General features: G+C 38.8%; 1 protein-coding gene across 3 annotated transcripts in view; it reads left to right on the top strand.

Moving 5' to 3' along the window:
* Nucleotides 1–1,064: 1,064 nt before the first annotated feature.
* The window catches only part of OSMR (oncostatin M receptor), a 29,523-nt gene continuing 6,605 nt past the window's right edge, over nucleotides 1,065–23,982 (top strand). Inside the window, exons 1-15 of one of the 3 annotated variants that reach the window (XM_027634403.1) lie at nucleotides 1,065–1,158; nucleotides 3,401–3,483; nucleotides 7,658–7,754; nucleotides 10,744–10,913; nucleotides 12,929–13,088; nucleotides 14,707–14,982; nucleotides 15,582–15,711; nucleotides 16,943–17,100; nucleotides 17,719–17,855; nucleotides 18,532–18,691; nucleotides 19,201–19,277; nucleotides 19,692–19,914; nucleotides 20,470–20,652; nucleotides 21,795–21,896; nucleotides 22,333–22,512. In XM_027634403.1, coding sequence (XP_027490204.1) covers nucleotides 3,454–3,483; nucleotides 7,658–7,754; nucleotides 10,744–10,913; nucleotides 12,929–13,088; nucleotides 14,707–14,982; nucleotides 15,582–15,711; nucleotides 16,943–17,100; nucleotides 17,719–17,855; nucleotides 18,532–18,691; nucleotides 19,201–19,277; nucleotides 19,692–19,914; nucleotides 20,470–20,652; nucleotides 21,795–21,896; nucleotides 22,333–22,512 — 2,083 coding nt within the window. In that variant the 5' untranslated portion in view covers nucleotides 1,065–1,158; nucleotides 3,401–3,453. Of the gene's footprint in view, nucleotides 1,159–3,400; nucleotides 3,484–3,624; nucleotides 3,737–7,026; nucleotides 7,084–7,655; nucleotides 7,755–10,743; nucleotides 10,914–12,928; nucleotides 13,089–14,706; nucleotides 14,983–15,581; nucleotides 15,712–16,942; nucleotides 17,101–17,718; nucleotides 17,856–18,531; nucleotides 18,692–19,200; nucleotides 19,278–19,691; nucleotides 19,915–20,469; nucleotides 20,653–21,794; nucleotides 21,897–22,332; nucleotides 22,513–23,982 lie in introns of those variants that run through there. The other 2 variants (XM_027634404.1, XM_027634405.1) reach the window with 2 other exon arrangements.

Here is a 23,982-nt window from a genome sequence, read left to right as displayed (position 1 = left end):
TTCACAAGCAAAGTATAAGTGAGCAACACTATTCTATTACAAAAAAAAAGGCAAACTATATATTGGGAGCTATAATAAGTAATATAACCTATAAGGCTGAACTTTGCAGATCTCATCCTCCTGACCAAAAGCAACCAAGCTTCAAGAATATGAGGTAATCCAAAAGAAAGTAAGGAAAGCAGTATCCTAATAGGTACACTGTGTCTAACCTACAAATGTAGCTTAAGAAAAAGAAAGTAGGAGACAGAAGACCTCAGTGCTACAAACTGGAGAAACCTTCACCATGAACACTCTGACAAGGATAAGCAACAGCTTTAAGCAAAACTTTCTCATAGCTATACATCTTCTGATGTAGCCAGGCAGCTTGTGTCACGCTTTACCTCCCTGACTGAGGCCAGTCAGATGGGGACCCTCAGTTGAAGGACAGGGCAACCAGGTCAACTCCTGGTCTCCCTTTGTGCTTTATGTGGTATTGGGACTGAAGACTTTAATCTTACTCAACGTGTTTTCTGAGAGAGATTCCATGGGTCAGCTGCATGAGGGAATGAGGTGCTGCACCAGAACGATTAGGACTCTGAGCCCTGCTGCGAGCACCAGGCCACGTCCTCACCCCCTCTACCTTCGTGACCAAAGTGACCGCTCTTGCCTCCCGGAGCCAGACCAGGGAGACACAGGTATCCCGGGCCATGGCATAAGAGATAAAGCAGCCTTTGAGACATCATTCCTGCCTGCGCTTTCTGTCTGCTGGTGACTGGAGGGCCCGGGGAAATGTACATTCTCTGCCCAACCCCCCCACCCCGGTCATCTTAGGCTACCCCTGCCTGTCCCCTGCCTGTCCCTGCTCGGCCCCCCCCGGGTCCCAGCCCGGACCCTGCAGCCTCTCCACGCCCCGGGGGCACCGCGGACGCCTGGAGGCGGGGACGGAGGGCAGCCCGCATCCTGTCCTCAGGAAGCCAGCTAAGGGAACAGGCGCGCTTCCCGGAGCGGGGGGGAAATTCCCGAAACTCGGCTCAGCCGGCTCGGGGAGGTGGGAGGAGACACCGCCCTGCCCGGGGAGGGGCGGCCGAGCCGCTTCCCTGCGCTGCCCGAGCGGCCGGCGCGTCCCGGCGCTGAGGGTCCCGTCTGCCCCGGTCCCGAGGTGGCTGCTCTCGGCTGCAGGTGAGTGATGCTGGTGTCCCCTTGTCCCTCGTTCTCTTAGTAAAGCTCCCCTCCCCTCCCCTCCCTCGGAGGTCCCGTCCGCCCTCGGCGAGCGCCGCTCAGCCTGCCCCGCTGAGGAACACCCACCATTCCACCCCGGCACTTGTTTTGAAACGCGCTGTGAAGTTTTTACTCTGATTTTTAGCCCTTCTGGTGCCCACTAAGCCCTCTCCGCCCTTTGCTTGCCCTTCAGCCCGTGTTCTCCAGGCACCCCCTCGGCACGAGTGGGTGCTCTTGAGGGGTGGGAGCTGTAGTTTCCTTCCGAAACCCCGCCAGCATCACACACCGATGAATTTAAGGCGGTTAATGACCGCCTAGCCTTTTCTGCTTTCAAGCTATTACTGCTTAGCTGCAGATTAAAAGCTCCTGATTTGACCTGAGCAAAAATTACTTAGGTGAGGTACCTCGTGGGACGAGGATGCTACACCTGCCAGGTGATTAGGTTTGGTGTTAGCATCTCCTATTCCTGCTGATTCAAGAAAACTTCCGGACCTTTGAATCTGGCATCATACAGAGAAAATTCTTGCTCTTACTTTCTTTTAAGCTGCTTAAATCCATAGTTTAATTTCAAAATCATTGGAGTAAGTGAGGAAATATCATAAATTCTAGTGTGGTTCCTGATTTTTTAGTTTGACTTTTTTTTTTTTTTACTTTTTTGGCATAACGTTTTTATTTCTCTTTCTATCTGAATATTGCCTGCCTCGACCAGTCCATACTCCAGGGCAGTAAGCTTGGTTAAGAGTCGATGATGGCTGAAAAACATGGTAAAACTATTTTTCCTGTTGTTATGTGATTCCTTCTCTACAACTATTAACATTCTTTTTCTGATAGAGCAGAACTAGTTTTACACTGTTAATTGTTTTATGCTTTTAGAACCCATTTCCCCCCCTATTTTTACTGCTTTTTTTCTTCAGATTCTGTTCTTTTGGGGACCATGAAGTACATAATTTCTTATTTTGGCAAAGCTTTTTAGAAAATCAACAGAATGCATTAAAGAGCTCTCTACTTACCAAAACACAGGAAATAAAGCTACCTTTAAGTGGTCAAATTACTACAGGCATATCAGACCTTAATTATAGAAACTACTTTCTTCCAAGTGCAGCTTTTTAAACTTGTTGCTCACCCATTAGATTTCAAAGGCTTATCAAGAGCTTTTGCTGTCTTGCACATAGATGTATTTTGTGCACCAAGTGTAACTGAAAACATCTTTAAAAGAAGAAAGCAAATACAAGGACTAAAGGAAGGATTCATGCACTTTAGAATGTGGTATCTCAGCTGTTCCTTTTTTTTCCCCCATAACTGAAAATCAGATTTTCTGTAAACAGTATGATGTTTATTTTAATGAGGGATCTATTTAGTTGTAGGATGTTTCAGCAGACATTGCTTTACCGACACTCCCTAGGTTCCTGGTGGTTAGACATTGCTCACTGTTTCAAGTAAAGCTGCCTGAGTTGGATGTCAGCTCTGCACTGTTGATTTTGCAAAGGATATACTGAGAATGGCAGGAATCAGGAGAGTGGAGGTACACTACTTTGTAGGGTCTTTTACAAATTATTGGTGCCTTCTGGTCCTTTTGACACTTACCTAGTTATCTGTTTATTTAAGAGGAAAAGAAACACGACAGGAGGATAAGTTAATCTGCTTGTGGGCTGCCTTACTTTCTAGGGAGTTTGGAGGCTATGGAAAGAGCTTATTGGGTTTTGGCACTAAAATGTCAGTAAATGTTATCAATCTTGTGTGGTAGGAACTTGGATTGTGATTCCTATCCTCAGTCTGTCTATGAAGTAGAGGAAATTAGAACACAGGATGAACTATGGATTTATATAAATCCAAAGTACTATTATTTCTGCAGTTGCCTCATTGACAATCCTCTTCCATGTTTGGTTTAGAAAAATTTGTTTGATTCATGGTGGTTATGACTCAATATCCCTATCTAGTACTCTAGTACTTTAAATAGATTAAGTTTCTTGAATCATAGCACCTGGAAACATTTCTTTTCCCAGCCTGTGGTTCATTTAAGGATATGGCTTGTGTTGTTATGGCCATGTAAGGGCAGCTGTTTTAAATAAGCAAAGAAAAGGACACTGAGAAAGTTGTATGAAATTTGATTTGAAATATGTGTCTTTAGGAAGATTGACTCTGCAGTTAACTATGATGTTCATAATATGTTCATAGCAGGGGCTTCCTTTTCTTACACACACAGATATTCCAGGTGCTGCAACAGTGTTTGCACTGTATGGCTCCAGCTCCCAACCAATGACTCCTGGACACTGTGAGCTTCATCTGGCAAGAGGTTTCAGCTGAATTTTGGTGCTTCAAAGACTCTGAGGAGGGGTTTGATGAAATGTTTATCTTATGTGTGTTTTGCAGATGAATAACGAGAATTTCTTTTTCCTCTCATCCCTGGCATTGGCCTGGACAGGACTACAGGGATCATCTAAGCCAGAATTTTACTCTGAATGAGGAATAGTTTACCTGGAGATAATTTATTTAAAATATTCACGAACTATCTACTTAAGGAGATTTCATTTACTCAAAGGTAATTTGCTCCTATGCTATCTTTAATTCTTGAGTGATTCTTCTTTAATTGTCAGGTCTCTGAACAATTCCTGTTTCTTCTGAATATTATTGCAATTTCTGTCAGGTCCCCAAAATGGTTCTGTTCTGTTGAAGTATCTATCAGTCTTGATTAATTTCAAGTGAGGCTAGGGAGACCTCAATCCATCTGTATCTTTGTCATACCCCAGGTTACATTTTTCCAACAGGAAGAATTACCAGCAGACTATACAGTCGTGATTTTTTTAAAATCTATCAGTGATTTAGGCTACAGACTGATCTGCTTTACTCCCCCCACAGATTTTAAATTTTTAAAAGGGGAACGAATATAGGGTAAAATGCAAGATTTATTGGTCAGCTAACTTCTGTAGGTCAGACAGATTATTTTGTGCCCAACTGACTTCAGATTGCAACTTAGTGTTATCCCCCATTTTATAGATCATTTTGCAATGTGTCTCAATAACCAGGTTCAACACAGAAAATAGAGCCGTAATTAGTGTTGCTGTTGATGGCAGAGAATTGGAGCTTAGTGATTATCTCCTTCTATTTGGCACAAATGAGGCAATATGTAAATTACTGTGTACAGTTTTGGGCTCACTGTACAAAGAAAGCTGAAAAGACAGAGCTAAGCTTTTTGCAGAGGTGTACAAACAAAGGGCAAAGGAAATGGGTGTAAATTGCACCAAGGAAAATATAAGGAGAAATATGAATATAAAGAGAATATAAAAAGATATTCTCTTTAAATGAACATAAGGACAAAACGCATGTTTGAATACAAGGAGAAAAAACCCTCACAGGGAGAGTGGTTAAGCACTGGAACAAGTTACCTAGGGAAGTTGTGGAATCTCCATCCCTGGAGTTCTTGAAAATGCAACTAGGCAAACTGCTCTGTGATTCTGCAGTAGGCTGAAAAATGCATTTGCAAAATTATGGAATGACGAAATTAGCTAGAAGGGGGAAAAAGTATTAAAATTATGTGTTTCCAGACTATACTCAAAATTACTGACAAAGAGTTTCTTGTCTTACCTGCAATTCGTGGACCAAAGTACACAGATGTTCCAGGTTGGAGCATAGTGACAAAACATATCTTCTTTCAGGCTTAAAAGGAAAGAGTCACCAGTAATTAATTCTCAGATTAACAGTGACATAATGATGTGATATTCATATCTTTTCAGATTGGCCTCTTTCAGGGTGGTGAATTGCTTAGACACCTAAAAACCTTCCCTGGCTACTCGTCTTCGTTCCCTTTGTTGTTCAATTATTTTCATTTTTGGCAAGGATGTTGTAAATTTATTATCATCATGTTTTGTTGTTGTTTTGATGAAATTGATAATGTATTTTATAAAGCTGTAACCAAGATGCAGATTTTTAAATTATTATTTTATAAAAGTACTTAATTATTTATAATACAAAATAAGTGCTTGACATTAGTTGGTAGTAAATATGATGTGTGATTAATTTGTTAGTCTCAGGCAGATGTTTCTGCATAAAGATGATGTAATGCAAAATATTACTCATATATTAAGGACCATATTTCTTTTTTTTTTAACTAATGTTTCATTTATTTAAATTTACTTTTTTTTAGTGAATTTTAGGACTTTCCTGATGACAACTGGTTTGTTACCTACAATTGCACGTTGTACCACAATTCATTTATTATGCAGTTTTAAACTAGAATAATAACATACTCAATAGCGAAAATAATTTTCATAATTTAAAATATGTTTATATTTTGGTAATCATTTATTATATTACACTACCCTTTGGTAGCATAAGGCATTTGCATCAATAAAAGTGATCTAGGTCGAGTCGTTAGTGAACTGACAGTGGAAATGACTGGAGCAAGATAGTTACATTAGGCATTTGTTTCATGACAACAGTAGAGAATACCTCTTAAGAGTGTAAAAGAGTTTAGATTTGTTTTCTAAATAGGAAGTAATTTAAACAAATAGTCTAATATGTCATTACTTCCACAATACCTTCCCACTGTATTTGCTGTTGAATTTAAATGATGCATAATAAATAGGGCAAATTTTGTCTGTCCAACCCCAAAGATGTTTACAAAATTAGGAGTCCTGTGGGGCCAGGTTTTCATCATGCTGATGTAATTAACTCAGGAGATATGCTGCTGAACCCAACCAACCACCCTTGTGTTAAATAGTCTTAGAGCAGAAGTCGACTGCCTTGACTTCAAGGTAGTTTTGTTTTCACCTTTTTTTCTGAAGAAAAGAGAAGAAAAAAAAATAAAGTGTTTAAGATTTGGCTTTGTGTCTCAATATTAATTTCAAACAATTAGAAAAAATAGCAATCTACTGAATAACTACCAGAAGTTTTGACATAATCTACTTTTTGTGTCACTCGCACTCTCTGCTCTTTAAGAAAGTGCCATTCTATCTTGTTTATTCCAGAAAAACCATAACAAATTATTTTCCCTTTAAGATACAAAATTTGATCAGGTGACCAAAGAGTCTAAATTTAGAAATCTAGAAAAAAATCAGATTTCCCATAATCAGTTCTTGGAATGGTCTGTTAGTTGCATGTGAGTTAGGCCTAGCTTCTCAAAAATATTTGGATTCTTCATACATGTTGATTTTAACGTTATTTAAACACTTTTGAGGATATTAGTATAATGGCAAGAAAGACTGCAGAAGCCTATACATTGGGCAAGACAACGCTTGCATGTTAAGTACAGGGCCCTTCATGTGAAGCATTTGAACTCACAAGGAGAATTTGGGGCATGCTGCAGCTCAACCCATTGAGCCCTGGGTTACAGTGCTGCGTGCAGGACTTCTCTACAGAGTTCATGTGACCTTTAAAAACATACTGAAAAAAAAATAGAATCTTCTCTTCTGATCCTTTGGAGAAATTCAGAGCTTCTCAAAACCATTGAATGTAATTAAACTTATTAAACGGTCTGTAGCTCTGAGGCATTAAATTGGAGGTTTTCTGCTAGGAATAAATTATGTAGTGAATTCCTGACCCATCTGAAATCAGTAAATGTTCTGTCCTTGGCTCAATTTTATGGAGACAGGTCCTTCTGGTTATCTCCTGCTGAGTGTTTTCAACTTCTGTTATCAAAGCATGATAGAAGACTCACTTTATCAGTGTTCTACGCAGCTCCAGAAATGTAAAACATAGAAGTTCTAAGTTAAAGATAGCTATATCCATTGTCCTGTTCCTGTTGTTTGTACTCCAGTACCCTCTGTGCCTGAGAGCTTTAACCATACTGGTGCTGAATATTTTCCTCTCCTTTCTGCACAGGGGAATTTGCAGGTGATTCATGTCTTCTGAGATCTGACATACAGTCAGTCCTTCAGACCTGGGCTGTGCAAGTCAAACACAGTTTCTTTCATGCTGTCAAAATATGAGTGTAAAAGCTACGAAAGGAATGCTAGATAGAGCTCTGTGTTACTTGAGATGATGGTCCTTCTGGAAATGGAATGTGCTAAGACTTTGATATGCGTATTTCAACTCCAGTTTAGCTAAAGCCCTCCATATAGTGTCCTCCTTAATACCTTCTTTTAGCTTGTTAGAATGGATATCTTGTTACTTGTGCAGGAGGAAAGACAAAATATATCAGGAGAAACGTTTGTTTCAATATTTCTTTGAAATAAGTGGATGGAAAACTTTAATTTATTAGTTTAGTGATTTATTAGTTTGGACTCAATTGAAGTTTTTGATTGCAGCATTCTCTCTATGCTCTAACCAGGTCCCAAAACCAAGAGTGTTTTTTCATTCCCTATCTTTCTTTGTCCATTCTTTCTGAATTTATCTTAAACTGGGAATCATGTGATTAGGTTTTTATTTTTTCATTTTTAAATACAGTAATATTATCTAGTCTATTGTTTGGCATGCATTTCTCCTAAAAAGACAAATAATTAAAAATGTCTTCTTTGCTGATAAATCTTGCGCAGGAAAAGGTGGACGAAGGATGAATCACTTCATGCTTCTGGTAGTACTGCTCCCCCTACAGACTTGCTATGCTACATACTCACAGCAAGGTAAGTGTCTGAACGTTCAATTTTTTTATTTGGAACCAATCTACAGCAGTTGAAGCTTTGGACTTGCTAACTTCTAAGTCTGTGATTAAGCAACATGTTACACACTTAATCAAATGATTTTCTTTTGTAAGGTGGCAAAGCAACTCGTATTATTACTTTTTGTGACCCCATTATGCAAAATTGCCTGTTGAATCAACGACTTGCAAAGATATGAAGTCAAAGTGTATTTATTTATTTGCTTCCCCTGTTTCTTTTTTTAACTTTTTTTAATGACTCCACTAGAAGAAAAAAAAAAAAAAGAGATGAAAAATTTTCACTGACTTTTCTGTGACCACCATTAAGAAGGCAGACCTTACCAGGCTCTAATCTGCATTATGGAAGTTCTGTTGCCTTAATTAAGTTGGCGAAGAAGGAAGAGAGACGTTGGGGTTTTTTTTGTGTAAATATATTTGTTATAATACTGAAGGGAGTTTCAGACATTTTGCCTCTCTTCAACCTTGAAATTCGTGTGTTCACACACCACTCATGCAAGGTGCCAGTTCCCCAGTTTTGAGGAGGGAGCTCTGTTACCCATGCTCCTAGAGTGGCAAAACTCTGTAATGTGGGCAAGTCCAAACAGTTACTGCATTACCATAATTTGGTCACTTGTTTTCACATGCAATTGTTTAGGAATAAAATTCATCTCTGTTGTTAATCATTAAGCTATTCACATAGTCTTGAGTTAGCTTTCAAGTTAAAACAAGTCTTAAAGAGACCTTGATAGTTTCAGTTTGCTAGGAGGAGAATATTATAGCTGAATGCTACAGATGTTTCTACATCTTAAAATTATGCTAAAAAATTCTTTAATATCCACATTGTAACTCAATGGCTGTCGGGATCTTGGGTATAACCTTAACTATATTGTTTCTTCTCTTTGTTGGTACTGTGTATAAGCTCTGACTGGAGATCTAGACTGTGTTATGCCAGAGTAAGTGGAAAACAAAATTGTGTGGGGTTTGAAGTGATATGTCACCTAGCTGAAAAGACATAGGGGAGAGACACTTGTACAGATGGATTAAAAAACAGAAACTAATGAGACCTTTGTGGTTTTTATCAAGTTAACTAAATGTGGCAGGGGAAAATATTCTCCATCGTGAAAAAAGCAATAATATTTTAGTTTGGACAAAACGAGACAGATGTAGAGAACGGAGGAAGGTTCATCATCAGTGCAATAGGCATAGTAGTAACACTTGCAATTAGAATTGGCTGAAGAAAGAGCAGAAGAAGGATAGGGAAATTCAGAAGATATGCTGGGGTTTGTTTTAATGCTGCACCCTGAAAAAGGAAGTGTTTTCTACCAACTGGCTGGCATTTCTTTTAGGTGTATTTGTTTCTTCCTTTCTTCCAGCAGATTTTAATATCTTGGAACTAATAGTAAAATACATTATTTCCTCCATTTATTCTTCAATTATAGGCTGGACTTGTATAAGCAACTAAGCTGTGTCAGTGTCTGTATTCTCATAATTAACAAATATATAAAGTTTATAAAGTTTTATTTACTTCCTTTGAGTGATCACAGATTGTTAGAACTGCAGCTTCTCTTGAACCTTTCATTCCCTACAGCTAATGTAAAAATCCATATGTAGGGAAAATGCTGCACAGAAGTTAGTGCGGAGCAGACACCACAGGATAAGTTGCAGAATGGTTTGGATACCTGATGTCTGCCAGAAGCATCTATCAAAATGCAGATTCTCAACCTAAATCTTCTGAGTGCTCATGTTTCCTGCTAGTGATATTCTGTGAAAGGCTCAGGTAATTCAGTTGGTGAAGCACATCTGGCTGACGAGTGGAGGTGGCAGTTTTGTGAGAAGGATCTGCTGAGGTCTCTCAATCCGTTGTGTCCCTGGGGACTGTGGTGTGGCAGGAATGCACAGAATGAGTTCTGTTTCATTAAAAGATGCAGCTAAGTCTGTGACTTCTTTTCTGTGTCCCAGTCAGTATAACATTCTGCCCCTGTCATTTGTAACAAGCAGAAGCACCTTGGAAAGCAACTGTGGCAAAAGCCTAGTTACTTGGCCGTTCCAGCTCCCTGGCTTCATTAACAACCAGATCAAGTTTAGGGCGTTTGTGTTTGTTTATTTTTCAGGAAGGAAAGAAGTTACAAATCAGCAAGTACTATATTTCATCTCTTCCAAGAGTTAGGGTTTTTTTTGGGAGGGGTGACAAAGCAAACATCTGAAAAGAGGAACCACTTATGAAGTTATCTGTAGTTTTCAGCAGAATAATGTTCTTACAGGGCCTTTTCTTTCTCAGCAACAAGAGACTTTAGTCTGACTTTTAAACTTTATTTTATTATGGGAATTAACTCCAAACCCACAGAAGGATGGAGATGCCATTAAAACTAGGTGTTTAATTCCAGTAGAAGGATCCACAGCTCCAACTAAGGTGCCTAAGCTCTGTGTAGAACAACTAGGAATGTGCTTAATACTAGAATGTCATCTGAGGTAGCTACTGGAGGCAATCTCTTGATCTATCCTCTTCAAATACTTGTTTCGCATTAACTAATTTAATCTGTATTTTATCAGAGATCAAACCTGAGGCCAGAGTTTCTGCCCTAATGATAAGTAGGCTTGTTGGGATTGGGATTTCTTGGAATTTAATTCCTATTAATACATTATGTTGTTTCTCTTCATAAAAATATGAAAGGTTGGATCTGTATTCCCATAAAATAGCTAGTAAATTGAGGGCATAAAGAAATTTAATAGCATACCAAATGTCATGGTAGGGAGGGCTACTGAGATTCAGGAACCTCATTTTAGCCTGCTGGTTCTTTAAGATGAAAGATTATCTTTGCTTTTTTTATCAGCAGCATGGGTCTTGATCAGTTTTGGTTTTTTTCCTTCAGAACCATCTAGTGTGGAACCTATCATACTTCTAACCACTGTTGTTTCAGATCTGCTTTGTAATTTAGCTAAACAGCAGTATTTTTGTGTCCTTTTTGTGCTCCTAGAATCCAATGTGTTTCCAGTAACCTACCTTAACGTTTCCAAGGATTTGGCTCTCCAGCGGCTCCTAGTGGAATGGGATGTTGTCAAGTCAGCACATGATGCTAAGCTGGCAATGTCTTTTGAAATACAAGTCAATCGAACAGATGAAAATACTTCTACTACTGTGTCGACAGTAAGTGTACTTTGAAAAGAAGTATACTAGTCTTTTACAATATAAAGGAAGCTAAAGGAAAAGGAAGAAGTAGTGATGTCTCTTTGCAAAGTCCCTATCCTGGTAGTTTTCCTTAACACTTAAATCAGCCAAATTTTCTGAAGAGGGGGAAATCACCCAATTCATAGGCCTGTTCCAGGTGTTTTCCCCTCTTTGTGACTTCAGCGTGAGAACAGTCTCCAAAGAAAATTTCCTTTCCTTTGAGTTTGACAAAATCTTTTGGCAATGTTTTAGTCATATTTTAACCTATTATGAGTCACCTGGATTATGGAAGAATATCAAACGCACATATTAAAACTTAGTAAAACTGAAAAACCGCTCTGGCTCATTTAAAGTTGCTGTTCATGAAAAAGCACGTAAACCAGTGAAGGGCTTGTTTTTTCAGAAATCAGTGATCAATAAAATAAGATAGGCACTGTTAAGAATCACAATTTACTCTTATCAGCGTAGCTGGTAGTATTTGATCTAATATTCAGAAGAACCACATCTTCACTGCAGATGACCTCTGTGCAATTCCAAAGATTTTTACCACTTTGATACATGGGTTCCTTGGTGGTCTAGTGGTTAGGATGCGGCACTCTCACCGCTGCAGCCTGGATTTGATTCCCGATCAGGGAACTTCTCCAGGCAGACAGAGCTTGTCAACCCTGTAAGGCCATCTGTCTAAGAGAAGGTCACTCTAAACAAACCTACGTCCTGAGGACTTCGCTGCCACTGTCCAAGCTCGCTCGGCCCCAGCAGATGAACCTTAGGATTAAAGGGTGGGCTCAGCTCAGCGCACACTGTGTCTCACCTGAAAAATCCACTTGGCAGGCTCGAAGGGTAAAGACCTTTCCCAAATCTTAGTTTGCGAAGACTGGCCATGAGTGAATGAGTGACACTGGATAGGATTTTTGACACCCCATGAGTAGATCTAACCCTGAAGTCAATAACTGAGGCCTTACAGCTACAAACAATTAAGTTTTGGGGTTTTTTTGGAGTATCTTTCAATAAACTATTATTAACTTGCTGGTAGGAAGTAAAAGCTTTTCAAATCCAACGATGTAGTGTGTACTGTTACTCATAATAAACATGACAAGGAAAACAAACAGGTTACTTTGGATGTCACTACCACACAAGAACCTTTTTGCTTCTGTGTTTTTCTGAAGAATATGTACCAATAAAGAAACTGTGAGTCTGCTCCTACCAAAGCACAAACAGCCCCTATAACTTCCAAATCAGTGACTACATTTCTCAGGGCTATAACTGAGAAAGTAAATTTTGAACTGATTGCAGAGTTTTTCTCAGAGCAGTAATAGTATGCAAGTGCAGGTGTTGCTGATGGGAAGTAGTACTAGAGAGCAATTCTCTAGTGGTCAGTTGAGCCCGGGCTTCGGTACAACCCATACAAATAAAGTGGGTCTATGTGATGAAAATCTGGTATGGTTGCTTTAAAAGGTACAAAAATGTATAGAATCATAGAATCTTATAGGTTGTAAAAAATCTTCAAGATCATTGAGTCCAACCATTAATCTGGCACTGCTAAGTCCACCACTAAACCAGGTCCTTAAGTGCTACATCTACATGTGTTTTAAATCACTCCAGGAATGGTGATATGTAACCCAGGATGCATTTGTAGGCAGCAGCATCTGTGCATGCTACTACTCATGTAATATCAGGCACAAATAACCTACTTAAAATCTCTGGGATCGAATCCATGTCATGAGAGGTAAGACCTGACTCACAAATATGTCAAGCACATCAGTCACCATACTGCTGCCAGTACAGATCTGCAAGTAGTTAATTAGCTAATAGTTACTTAATATGAGATCATAGGTAGTGAGTGGGATTTCAGAGTTTTGTTTTTCAAAAGCATTTTCCTCCTTTGAGCTTTCTTTCTCTCGCTGCCTTTGATTGTGTTTCCAAATACAGTGTCTACAGAGTGTCTACACTCTGCTGTGTTTTCAATACTTTGCCTTCCTCGTCTTTGTTTGTAGGAGTTTCGTAATGTTACACTTGATAAATTAGGAAAGCCTCTTCATTGGATATGGTATTCAGACATACCTTTGGAGTGTATGTCTCATGCAGTGAGAATCAGGAGCAAAGCAGAAACATCAAAAATCTGGAGTGAGTGGAGACTGTGGGAGACTGTCTTGGGTAAGTAAAACAAGATTTTGCAATATTTGCTTTATTTTTTTATAGTACAAAGCTAGTTTGTAATTCACCATTGTCTGTAATTGTGAAGGACAGTTCAGGAGAAGTGACATCAAATCAAGAATCCATTTTGAACTCATTAATCTCTAAACACTAACCAATTCCTTACTCTTTGTTGGCAATAATAGCGGTGCTTCAGTCATTGTTAGAATTTGCAGACTATCTTCTTGAACTAGTAGACCAAAAGTTTCAGAGCTTTTTTTGCTCATGCGTTAAAACAATGCAGTATGTGGAGTGGCATGGGATCTTGGAAAGGCTGTAGCATAATCTATCACCAGGTCAAACACATCGCTGCCCCAGACTCCTGGAGAGGAGATGAAGCGCATTGCTATGACTACATGATCTGATGCATGTGTTGCTTTTGTCTGGTTTCATAGCTTTGGTTAGTATTATAGAAGCAGAGAGAAAGGAGCCAGTCAGCTTCTCATGTCACCTGGAATGAAGGAGTAAGTCAGGTTCTTATGTCACTTGGAATGAATGTCTTATGAATTCTATGAGAGTAAATGGAGACTGAACCAATAATGTAATTAATAATATCAGAAAACACCTTTTTTTTTTAAGATTACTGTGTCTAGAACAGTTTGATTTCCAGAGAATTTTGTTTAAATAAAATAGGTAACTGCTTTAGAAAAAATTGGTACAGTGATTTTATAATGAAACACTATTCTCATTTGGAGCAGCAAAGGCTTTTAGTTGAGATGAGATACATCATGGTAGGAAGAGCATCACGGGTCTTTAGACTTGGATTGTGACACTTAAGTTGTCCATCTCCCTCTCCTTATATAATAGAAAATAGGATGCAAGACTCCCTTTTTGTCTCACTAACCTCAGTCTTGGAGACCTTATTTTTTTCAATTGAAATTTGATAGGGTTCAAAAATACTATTTCTCAGTCACAAAATGATCCCGCATTACAGACCTGATTTAGAGCTCCTTGAGACATAGTAACCCTAGATGTCATCAGATTTTTGGATCAGATTCTCGAGAGTAGAGTTTATCCACACAACATGTGTAAAAGACTGTGAGTCACTTAAATTCCACTAATTCTTACATCCACCAAGCAGTCCAACATTAAAAGCCATAGGAATCTCATTCCAAGTGGAGTGTCTCCTTACTGGTCTGATTCAGTCAATGTTGACTCCTCTTAGCTGAGCTCTGCATGAGCTTCAGAACATGAGGTTTTTCTAGCCCTCCATTCATAGTTTTCCAGAGCAGGCATTTGGGCTGTAAAACATCAGTCTGGGCATAGGTACAGGAGGTAATGTTCCTCTGTAAAGGCAGTTCTTAATCATACACTCTTTTTTTGCCTCCAAGTGAAAGGCAGAGAGATAGATTTAGTCTCCATCTTGTTGGACTACATTATATGTTTATGAGTTTAAGACAAATATAGGTATTATTGCATGTGAAGTTCATCTCTCTATGAGGAAGAATACTAAAGAAAAGTCTGTGAATGGATAATAAAACATTAACAATTTCTTGAATAAATGCTTAGCTATGTGTTCTGTTTGAAGGCTTTTGCCCTGAGCAGATCTTGAACTGTTTTTTTATGTATTAATTTTCAGGCCTGGACACTTCAAATAGCAGTGAACCACAAATCTTTCCAAGTAAAATAATTTTAGAGGAAGGCTCTGATACGACTTTTTGTTGCATTGGAAGGAAAGGTCAAATCATTAAGGAATTCTCTGTGCTCCCAGCTGTTCGTGTTTTCAATCGCACAAGCAGTCGACTCGGACTTCTCACTATGGAAAATGTGAGACATCACGAAACGCCTCACATCCATGTCTGCTGTTCTTACAGTGAAAATCACTGCCCAGCTCATGCAGCTTTCCTTGTGGGTAGTAAGTAAACACATTATTACAGTTCTATTTTCCCTTTGTTATTAAGTCAGGAGTGGCTGTGGGGGGAGGAAAAAAAAGCCTTCTGTAAGTTGTCGTAGCCCTGTCTTGTCCATCTGATCTTTGTTAATGTCTGACTTGAGATCTGTAAATTTATGTATAGAAAGCATTAAAGAGTAGCATCAAGCATGTTCAAATTAATCCCATTAATTGATCCTAGGACAGGTGATTGATTCTTAAATATACCTACCCATTTAGTAGTTCAGCTTCACTGTCTGTGTGCCTGTGGTAAAACTCAGGACAGTCCCTATTTTGAAGGCGAGTAGCAATTTTTACAGATAGAAGACAAAACAGATTAAATTAATGAATATATGAATATAACAAAAGATGATAACAAAAGTGTTTGGATTGCTATTAATTTATGGTATTATCCTGACTATCTTGCAAACTCGTCATTGAATAAGTGTAATTTCAATAACATTTGTAATAAACCAGACTTTGTACTTATCCATTATTTGTAGCTTGTTAATATATTAAACATTGATGACTTTTGCCTTGACTGCCATGCTATTGATGTGTTTTTGGTTATTCTCTCTGACAAGGAGCACCTGATACACCTAAAGATTTTTCCTGCCAAACACAAGACATGAGAATAATAACATGTACTTGGAGCCAAGGAGGAAGCACCTATCTTTATGGAAAGTATTCATCAAACTACACCTTGTTTGCAAAGTAGGTCTTGTTGTTGTATTAACTCTGGTGTGTGTTGTATAATGGTTTTTTTTCTTTTTTGTAATTAGCTGCCTGACTCTTTCCACCTCACTGATCACTTATTTAACAAAGCTTGAGCAATGCAGAACTGCTCTGATTTAGACTAATTATATAAAGTTGCCTGTCCTTTAGACCAAGTTCTGCCTGCTAAAGCTTGTTCTAATCATTCTTTTGGGTTAATTTGTTTGGATATCTTCCAGTAGGTATGAAGGCACCCTGAAATCAGGATATAGATAACTTAAAAGTGTAACATAATTATTGAGTGCACAACAGACAACTAGATCTAATCAGCTGGTAGGCTGAGTATTAGTGTGCTAACAATCCATTGACAATAATGCTGACTCAAAACTGATGATTCCCAGCTACCTCCTAGTTAGCCTGATTCACCTCCCTAATTCTTTTTTTTTTAGGATTTTAGGACTTTACATGCTGGTGTTTTCTTTCTTGAGTCCTTGAGCTAGTGACAATCCTATCTCAAAAACCCTACTTGTGTCTATAATTTCTGTAATTTCAGCTGGTTTCTTTACTTTTTGTTTGTTTGGCTGGTTTTGGTTTTTTGGTTTTTTTTAAGATTTCTCTGCAGACTTTCGCACAGCTCTTTCTTAGCACTCTGAGTCAAGGTGTGGCAAATCAGAAATGGCTCTCAGATGAGAAGAGGGGCTTTACCCCAGAGCCTGCAGAGAAACTCATTAAACAGGACAGATACCTCATCATCACAGCAAACTTTAATCAATAGATGTCAGCAGAAGACAGATCATCGTTGCATGTACCTTCATGGTCTCTGCATCATTCACTTCTATTGAGATATTATGATGGTAATTTAAAAATGGAAGCTTAGAAGGTGCACGTGAAATTACAGCTTCATTTTAAAACACAATGGTAGATGTGTAAATGGTCCTGGCAAATAAGTCCCTGGTTTAGAATTTCTGTGAGGAAATCACTAATTTAGCTGTATCTTAAAAAGACAAACATAGACTTTGAAGAAAACTTTCTTCTAATATCTATATATTCACCCTACTTCAGGCTAAGGGAAAGAACTGGTTGGCTTTTTATATTCCCCCTCAGCCTTATTTTTTATGATGCTGCATTCTAGTTGGACATCAAAAATTTCAACATTTGTGTTGATTGTACATTATGGAAAAATGTCTTTCTCTCTCTTCGCCACTGTCCCACCATCCCCTTTCTTTGATAGATCTTCCCAGAGAATGGTTCAGTGCACACAAAGTTGTTCCAAGATGTGTGCATGTTCTTGGGAGATAGGCCAGCAGAGGATCTGGAATGTCACAGTGACTGTGGAAAATCCACTGGGAAAGAAAACTACCATGGATGTTTTTAATGTAAATCACAGAAGTAAGGTCTTTTCTATATCTTTGTTGAGGGCTTTTTTTTACTCCTTCTGAGCTTGATACTTTGAGTGCCCTGTTTAAAGTATGGAGGCCACTGATTTTTAACTTCCCAGTTTTGCTACCTGTCCCTATAGTTATCTGCTCTCTCTTCAGTTTCAGCTCTGGAAAGTCATATTAATGGTAGAAAACAGATTCACTCCAAAGGTCAGATTTGGTTATTGAAATGACCCTAAATACTTCAAAATCTTCTGTTTTGCTGAAGCCAGTTCATAGTATAGAAAGGAACATGATACAAGGATCTAAAATGAGGAGTTTAAGAAAATAACTGTGTAGGTTACTTTGGGAATTGGTATGATATGAGATGTGATACAGGTGTATCACAGGTGTAAGCAGCTATTGCCAGGAAAGAAGTGATGATGCTAACCTGTCTTGGTCCTCATATGGGACAGCAATGTCCTTTGTCCTACTGTAAGGGAGGTAGAATAGTTCATCAGTGAAAAAAAAATCTTGCTAATTTTAATGTGCTAAGTATGTATTTTTTACTGTTCAGCTAAAATACCTTAAAATACTTTTGCATATATTTTATGTTTTACAAGAGCTGACTCAGATTTTCCATTTGCAGTTTATCCCACGGCACCTTTCCAGGTGTGGGAAAAATGCACAGATACAGAAATCACATTACATTGGAATTATCAAAGCAATGGAATTGAACTCTTTTGTCAGACTGAAGTGCTCCACCCGGATGGGAAAGTTGAACTGGTATGAGACCTGAATGTCGTACACAAAAACATGTGTCTTGTTCCACCTCTTTAACAAACAGTGAGGCTTCTATGTAGTCCTTTTCTTAGAAAGGCGGCTTGCCTCTAGCACATTAAAAAGGCATAGGGAAGATCACAAGCTGTGTTCTGTGTCAATATTGCTTAAGAGGTCTAGATCAAATGCGGCCATTGCAGGAGACAGTTTTGAGGAGAGGCTTAAAAGCATGCTCACTTATTTTGAGCTACCAGAACAAACTCTATTAGGAGGGAGTGTGGGAAAAGGTTGGGGAAAAAATGGAAAGAAAAGGTAGCTGTAGATTACTCTGCCTAGATCTGGAAGAGCATCCTGCTTACATAAAGTAATAGCCTCAGGCTCTGTGAGGGGAAGATCTCAGTAAACTCCCTCCTTGATGTAAAGAGTACTCGTTTGGAAGGTTGTGACTCCTACTCAGTTACATAGAGGTGACTTTCAGACCTCTTTTGGGATCTCCCAGGCTCTTCATCTGATGCATTTTTTTTTATTATTATTTTTTGATTGTTGTTTCATGATCACCTTTCCCAAGTCAAGCTTAACTTGCTGCTGCAGGACCTAGAGGAAGAAATATTTTTTTAGGACAAGAACATCTTGCTGCTGAGGCTGAACTGAGCTCTGACTGTTCTGTTTTTCTGTGTTGCAGCACAATAGTTCAGACATGCGTTCCCCTCACAGGAGCATAACTGTGGGTGGGCTGCAGCCCTACACAGAATACACAGTGAGGGTTCGCTGCGGGGCAGCAAAGCATTTTTGGAGGTGGAGTGAGTGGAGTGAAGCCCGGACTATCAGAACAAAGGAAGCAAGTATGTCCCACCATTCTTTTCTTGCCACACGTCTTTGCTATTTGTTGTTACTCTTCTGCTGTGTATCTAAAGCAGAGGCCTGTTGCATGCATGAAAGAGAGGCACACTAGGCAAGCTTCCAGAAGGTGACTTTTTAAATAGCTCTGATTCTACTTGCTAGTCTCTGATATTTCATCCAGTGCAGACAGTGGGAAATCCAGATGACTGGGAGGATGGACAGACAGAGTTACAGTGCTCTTTGTGGCCTGGAGGAATGGTACAGAGGTGGGAACAAGCATCTGGGAACTGCAAGCAAAGATTTTCTTGGGAAATTAACCAGACCTTTGTCCAGAAAAAAGAATGAAGGGAAAAGATGTTAAAAGATAACGTTTGGGCAAGACCTGGCAGTGATGGGGAAAAAGAAGTGCTGGGAGTGGAATTTCTTTGAGTGGAAGGAAGCAATTAAACTGTCTGTTCTTTCTGGATCTAGAGCATCTTTTTTTTTTTTTTTTTTGCTATGTTCATTGCAGCTCCATCAGGGAAACTAGACATGTGGAGAGAAATTACACCAGTTCTAGGGGGAAGGAATGTGACCTTGTTCTGGAAGGTGAGAAATCACTACAGAAATAGTAAAAAAACCCTTTATAAAGGGATTGGAAGTTTTTCCCATGAACTTTAGCAAGTTTGTTTGTACTTAAAAGCAGTTCAATATAAAATGTCTTTTATAAATCTAAGGCAGATATTATATATAATGTATCTCAGAACATATGTAGCTATGATGGTGTGCTGTCCTGGCATTTCAGACATAATTCTGTTCTCGTAAGTACTATAATATGACAAATATTACTGAGATTTCTTCCATTTCCATTTCAACCAGTATGTGTATGCATGTATGGAAAAAAGTGTTTATATTTTTACAGAAATAATACACCCCGTTAGTTATTTAAAGTTGCTCCTTTCATAGTTTTTCAGCAAAATTTAGTAAGTTATTGTTCTCTTCCTTTGTAACTTTTTTTCCCAGCAAACACCAGGTTTTCGAGCAAATGGAAGAAATATTTCATATGAAGTAACTTGGGAAAAAATAGAAGATGGCTCCAGGCCTGAAAGCATCTCCTTGTCATCAGTCTACAATAGCACCAGGATTTTCATTGATAACCATTCCTATAAAATCAGCATCATGGCAATGAATGACGTTAATTTTTCACTTCCTTCAGTACTGATCATCTCTAGAGCTACAGATAACAGTAAGAGTACTTTCAGTTACATTTCCGTTATGATAGTTTTGTTTCTACCTATTTTAAGTGAAGTCATAATTTATCATCTTGGGCAATAAATTAACCTGGCCTTTAGCTCACATCAGTGCTGTTTGGAAATTATTACTGTACTTTCACCTACAGGGTGATAATTGTATGAGTGTTAAGCTTAAGATCACAGTGCCCACAGAACAAAACACATTTGGCCTAAAACTAGGGCCTCAGACCTGTGGCAGATACCAGTGCCCTGTAGGGAACTCTCTGTGTGATCAGCCTCTTGTGGCTCTCTGACTCTACATTTCTGCAGCTGAGGGTTTTTTTTATTAATATGTAGTTACTTACTAGATGGGTTCTGAGCTATCAGCCTTTAGCATACAGAGAGATCAGCTTTCAACATGTGAAAGAGCCCATATGTCACGTAATGAAGGAATGCAACTCTTTTATTATTGTTTTTCACAATTTAGCATAGAAACTATATTGATCTTCATTTATGAATCTGAGGTTTCATTCTTGAAAGTAATAGATATTCTGTTTTGTTCATTCTAGGTACTGAAGAGCTTAAGGAGGAACAGGTTAATGGTACAGATGATGGCATTTTTATTTCCTGGAAGCCCAGATATATATATGACAGTTACATTATCGAGTGGTGTAACTTTCCAAAGTTGCAGCCTTGTGATTTGCAGTGGAAGAGATTTGGGCCCAACACTTCCAGTGCTGTGATTAACTCAGGTGAAAGCCAAACAACTTTTAGTTCTGATGTCTGTGTAGCACTCCTTAATGTTATGGGCATTAATTGAATTTAGGAAGCAAATCATGGAATATCGAAGTCTGTGCAGTGCAGGTGTAATTCTTCAGAGGCATCATTTTTTTGCCTACCAAATTAATTAGACACCACAAATGTGCCAGCACCATTAAGCCTTGGAAGTCAGCTTAGTGTATTAGGAAAGTTAACACAATATTTTAGAAAAAACCTTTTCTGAGTGGCTTGTAGTAGCATCTTGAAGGAGAATGGTGAGGTTAATGAAGGAGTTAAAAATCTTTGAGCAGAAGAGATGCAAAATGGAGCTCTGCCTTAACTTTAATGTGGATCAGAAGTTTAGACTCAGGCAATTTAACACCCACAGTGGTTTAGTGCTGTCAGTGTGCCACAAATTATGTGGCTCAGCACCAGTCCTTGCTTAGGATCAGTTGCATGGTTTTTTATTCCAGTGATGGCCAATAGACCTGAATCCTTTCTGGATTACTTCCATAGCTGCAAGAATTTAGCCTTTCTGGAGTCTCTAAAACTGAGAATTAATTTTAGAATGGAACATGTTTGAACAAAATTTTACTGAGTACACTTCAATATGCAATAAAGGAACTGCACCACAATTCACACAAACATGTGGGAATATGCACTCTTAGTGAAGGAGTGTGGTAACACATGGGAAAAGGACTGTCCAATTCTTCATGGTTTGCACTTGGTTGATGTGAATGGGAGTGGATATCACTGAGGATAATGTGGAATCCTGATGCATGGATATGCATCTGCATTAAACAGTCGAAACATGACCTTTTCCTGCACCAGAAATGTAAAGTGAAATTATCTTGCTCTTTCAGAGTCTATTGTGCAGTCACCTTGAATACTGTATGGCAACAAAATAAATATATAAACCCCATTATCTCTTTCAGACAGAATAAATTTGTTTAATTCACAGTATGCATACCATGAATTGACTTACCCTGTGTCTCCTTCAGTTGTTTTTGTAGCACAATAGCACATGGAGAAGACGTCTAATAGATTATTGACCTCTGTAGAAAGCAGCTCAGCAAAAGCAACACCAAAATACAAACCATAACCTATTTTTGTAATCAGTTTGACTATTTTCTAGCTGTCTTTGTTCCGGGGGTGAGATACAACTTCCACATCTATGGATCTGTTGCTAATAGAGCCTCCTTACTGGAAAAGAAGACTGGTTATCTCAGGGAGCTAGGTAAGTTGGCAACATATTTAGGGTTTGTGTGTTTGCTAAATTGACCTGTCACAACTAGAAGAATTGCTTCTTCCCACAGCTACATAAAATTTTATTTTCTATGTTCTTTCTATATCATCAGTGAACCATCAGTTGTATATAAACATACAGGTCCTCCATAGAGGATATTTGGCTAGTGCAGTGACCAGGTAGAGTCCATGTGTATTAGAAGACCTAAACAAAGCTGTGATTATCAGTCACTACTTTGTGTATAATGAGGATGCATGAAGGCTCTGTGAAGTTGACAGTGTTTGTAGAGCACTTTGGCTTTGTTCAAATTTTAAATACAAGTAAGATATAAACATGAACACCACATGGGAGAGTATATTTTTCAAGTGCAAATATAAACATCCTCGAAGAATAATTGCAAGTTTAACTTGAATTTCCTTTCTTCTAGCTCCTCTTCTTGACCCTGTTGTGGACAAAGTTGAACTGACTTTCAATGCAGTAACACTGTCTTGGGATTCTTACCTCACAAATGAGTCACAGCGTGGTTTTGTGAGAGGCTACCATGTCTATGTGTCACCTATACAAGAGAATTGCAGTTTAAAAGGATCAAAAAAGCACATTCTTCCAGGTAACCGAGCTCTGCAATGTAGGAAGTTGTGTTGTTGATACAGGTTGCTCATACTGCAGCATCTTAGAAGGTTCACATTAGGCAGTCAAGTTGGCTAATTTGGCCATCTACAGATTTCAACACTTGCTGCTTTTGATTCCCCTCTGTGCTTGAGGTGCTGACAGGCAGAAGTGGGCCCTTGCTTTATAGAGATTTACAGCCCCTGTCCTGTTGTCTGTAGCTCCTTTTTAGCTCCAGAAAACATTCCTTTGGTACTGTAGGAGGATGTAAGTTTCTGCCTCTTGTTATGGAAGTTCTGGATGAATTTCAAAAAACATTTGCGGTTTGCTTGGATAAGAGTCATAGGAAGCATGTTAGTCTTATTAGGATTTGGGGTATTTTAGAAACAGATGGGATGCAATTTATTTCCTTCAGAATTGGAACACTGTGTAAATTCCCCATTTAAATTCTTTTCCAGTGACAATATTTGTGTCTGTGTTCTACAGTGGAGTTCCTTCAGCTGAAGTGAGCTGTGAAGTGGCACAAAGCCACATAAACTTTTATATCTGACCTTCCTGTTCCACATGCAAAACTGCTCCAGATGACTTTGATCCATTATGATTTTCAGATGTTTCCATCATGTTAAAGGATATCTTTTTTCTTTGCCTCTTCTTCCATTTGGGTCATGTCCTGTGATCCTTCTGCTGATTAGACTAGTACCAAACTGAAAAGCATATTTTGAACTGAGGGAAGCTTACGTAGGAGTTCCTGTCTGAACTAAACCAACTATAGAAGTACCATAATTCTGTAAGTAATCCCAGTTAGACTTCAAAAAGTTTAAATCAAAGATTTTTCTGCTTCCCTGTTTGTCAGAGCTAGCAGACAAGGGGTGTGACTGGAGAAATAAGCTAACCCATTTCTCCCTGGGGTCTGGGAGTTGCACAAGAGAGGTTAAAGAGCGTGTTTTTTTCAGGCAGAAGTTTCTTGCTTTCGATTATCTTCAAAGAACTTGACCTAAGTTTAAGGGCTACAGAATTCTGGCAAAAAAAAAGGAAATGGCAAAACTCAAATTACTATGCTAAAAGCTCTAGTGAAAGGAAATGAAAATAAACAGTTGCAGCCTTTGACAACAAGTTATTGGGTGTCTGCGAGAAGATGGGCAATGCTGGACAGTCCAGCTAGAAGGGATGTGAGTTCAGCCCTGTGGCAGTGAGTCAGGATGCATCATCCTTCTCGTAAGAAAGTGTGCAAATTACAAAGAAGGCACGTTACAAATGTTTTCTTTATTTCAGTGACCATGAATAAGTGGGGTTGTAACATTTTGAAGAGAACTTACTGCAACCTTTCAATATCTAAAAGGGGCTTATGATAAAGATGGAGAAAGACTTTTTACCAGGGTCTGGTGACAGGACAAGGGGTAATAGTTTTAAACTGAAAAAAATTGATTTAGATTAGATATTAGGAGGAAATTCTTCACCGTAAGGGTAATGA

The sequence above is a fragment of the Corapipo altera genome, unplaced genomic scaffold (assembly GCF_003945725.1).
Source record: "Corapipo altera isolate COAL_440 unplaced genomic scaffold, ASM394572v1 61411, whole genome shotgun sequence".
In the NCBI taxonomy this organism is placed as follows: Eukaryota; Metazoa; Chordata; class Aves; order Passeriformes; family Pipridae; genus Corapipo; species Corapipo altera.
This window is presented reverse-complemented; position numbering and strand designations above follow the sequence as displayed.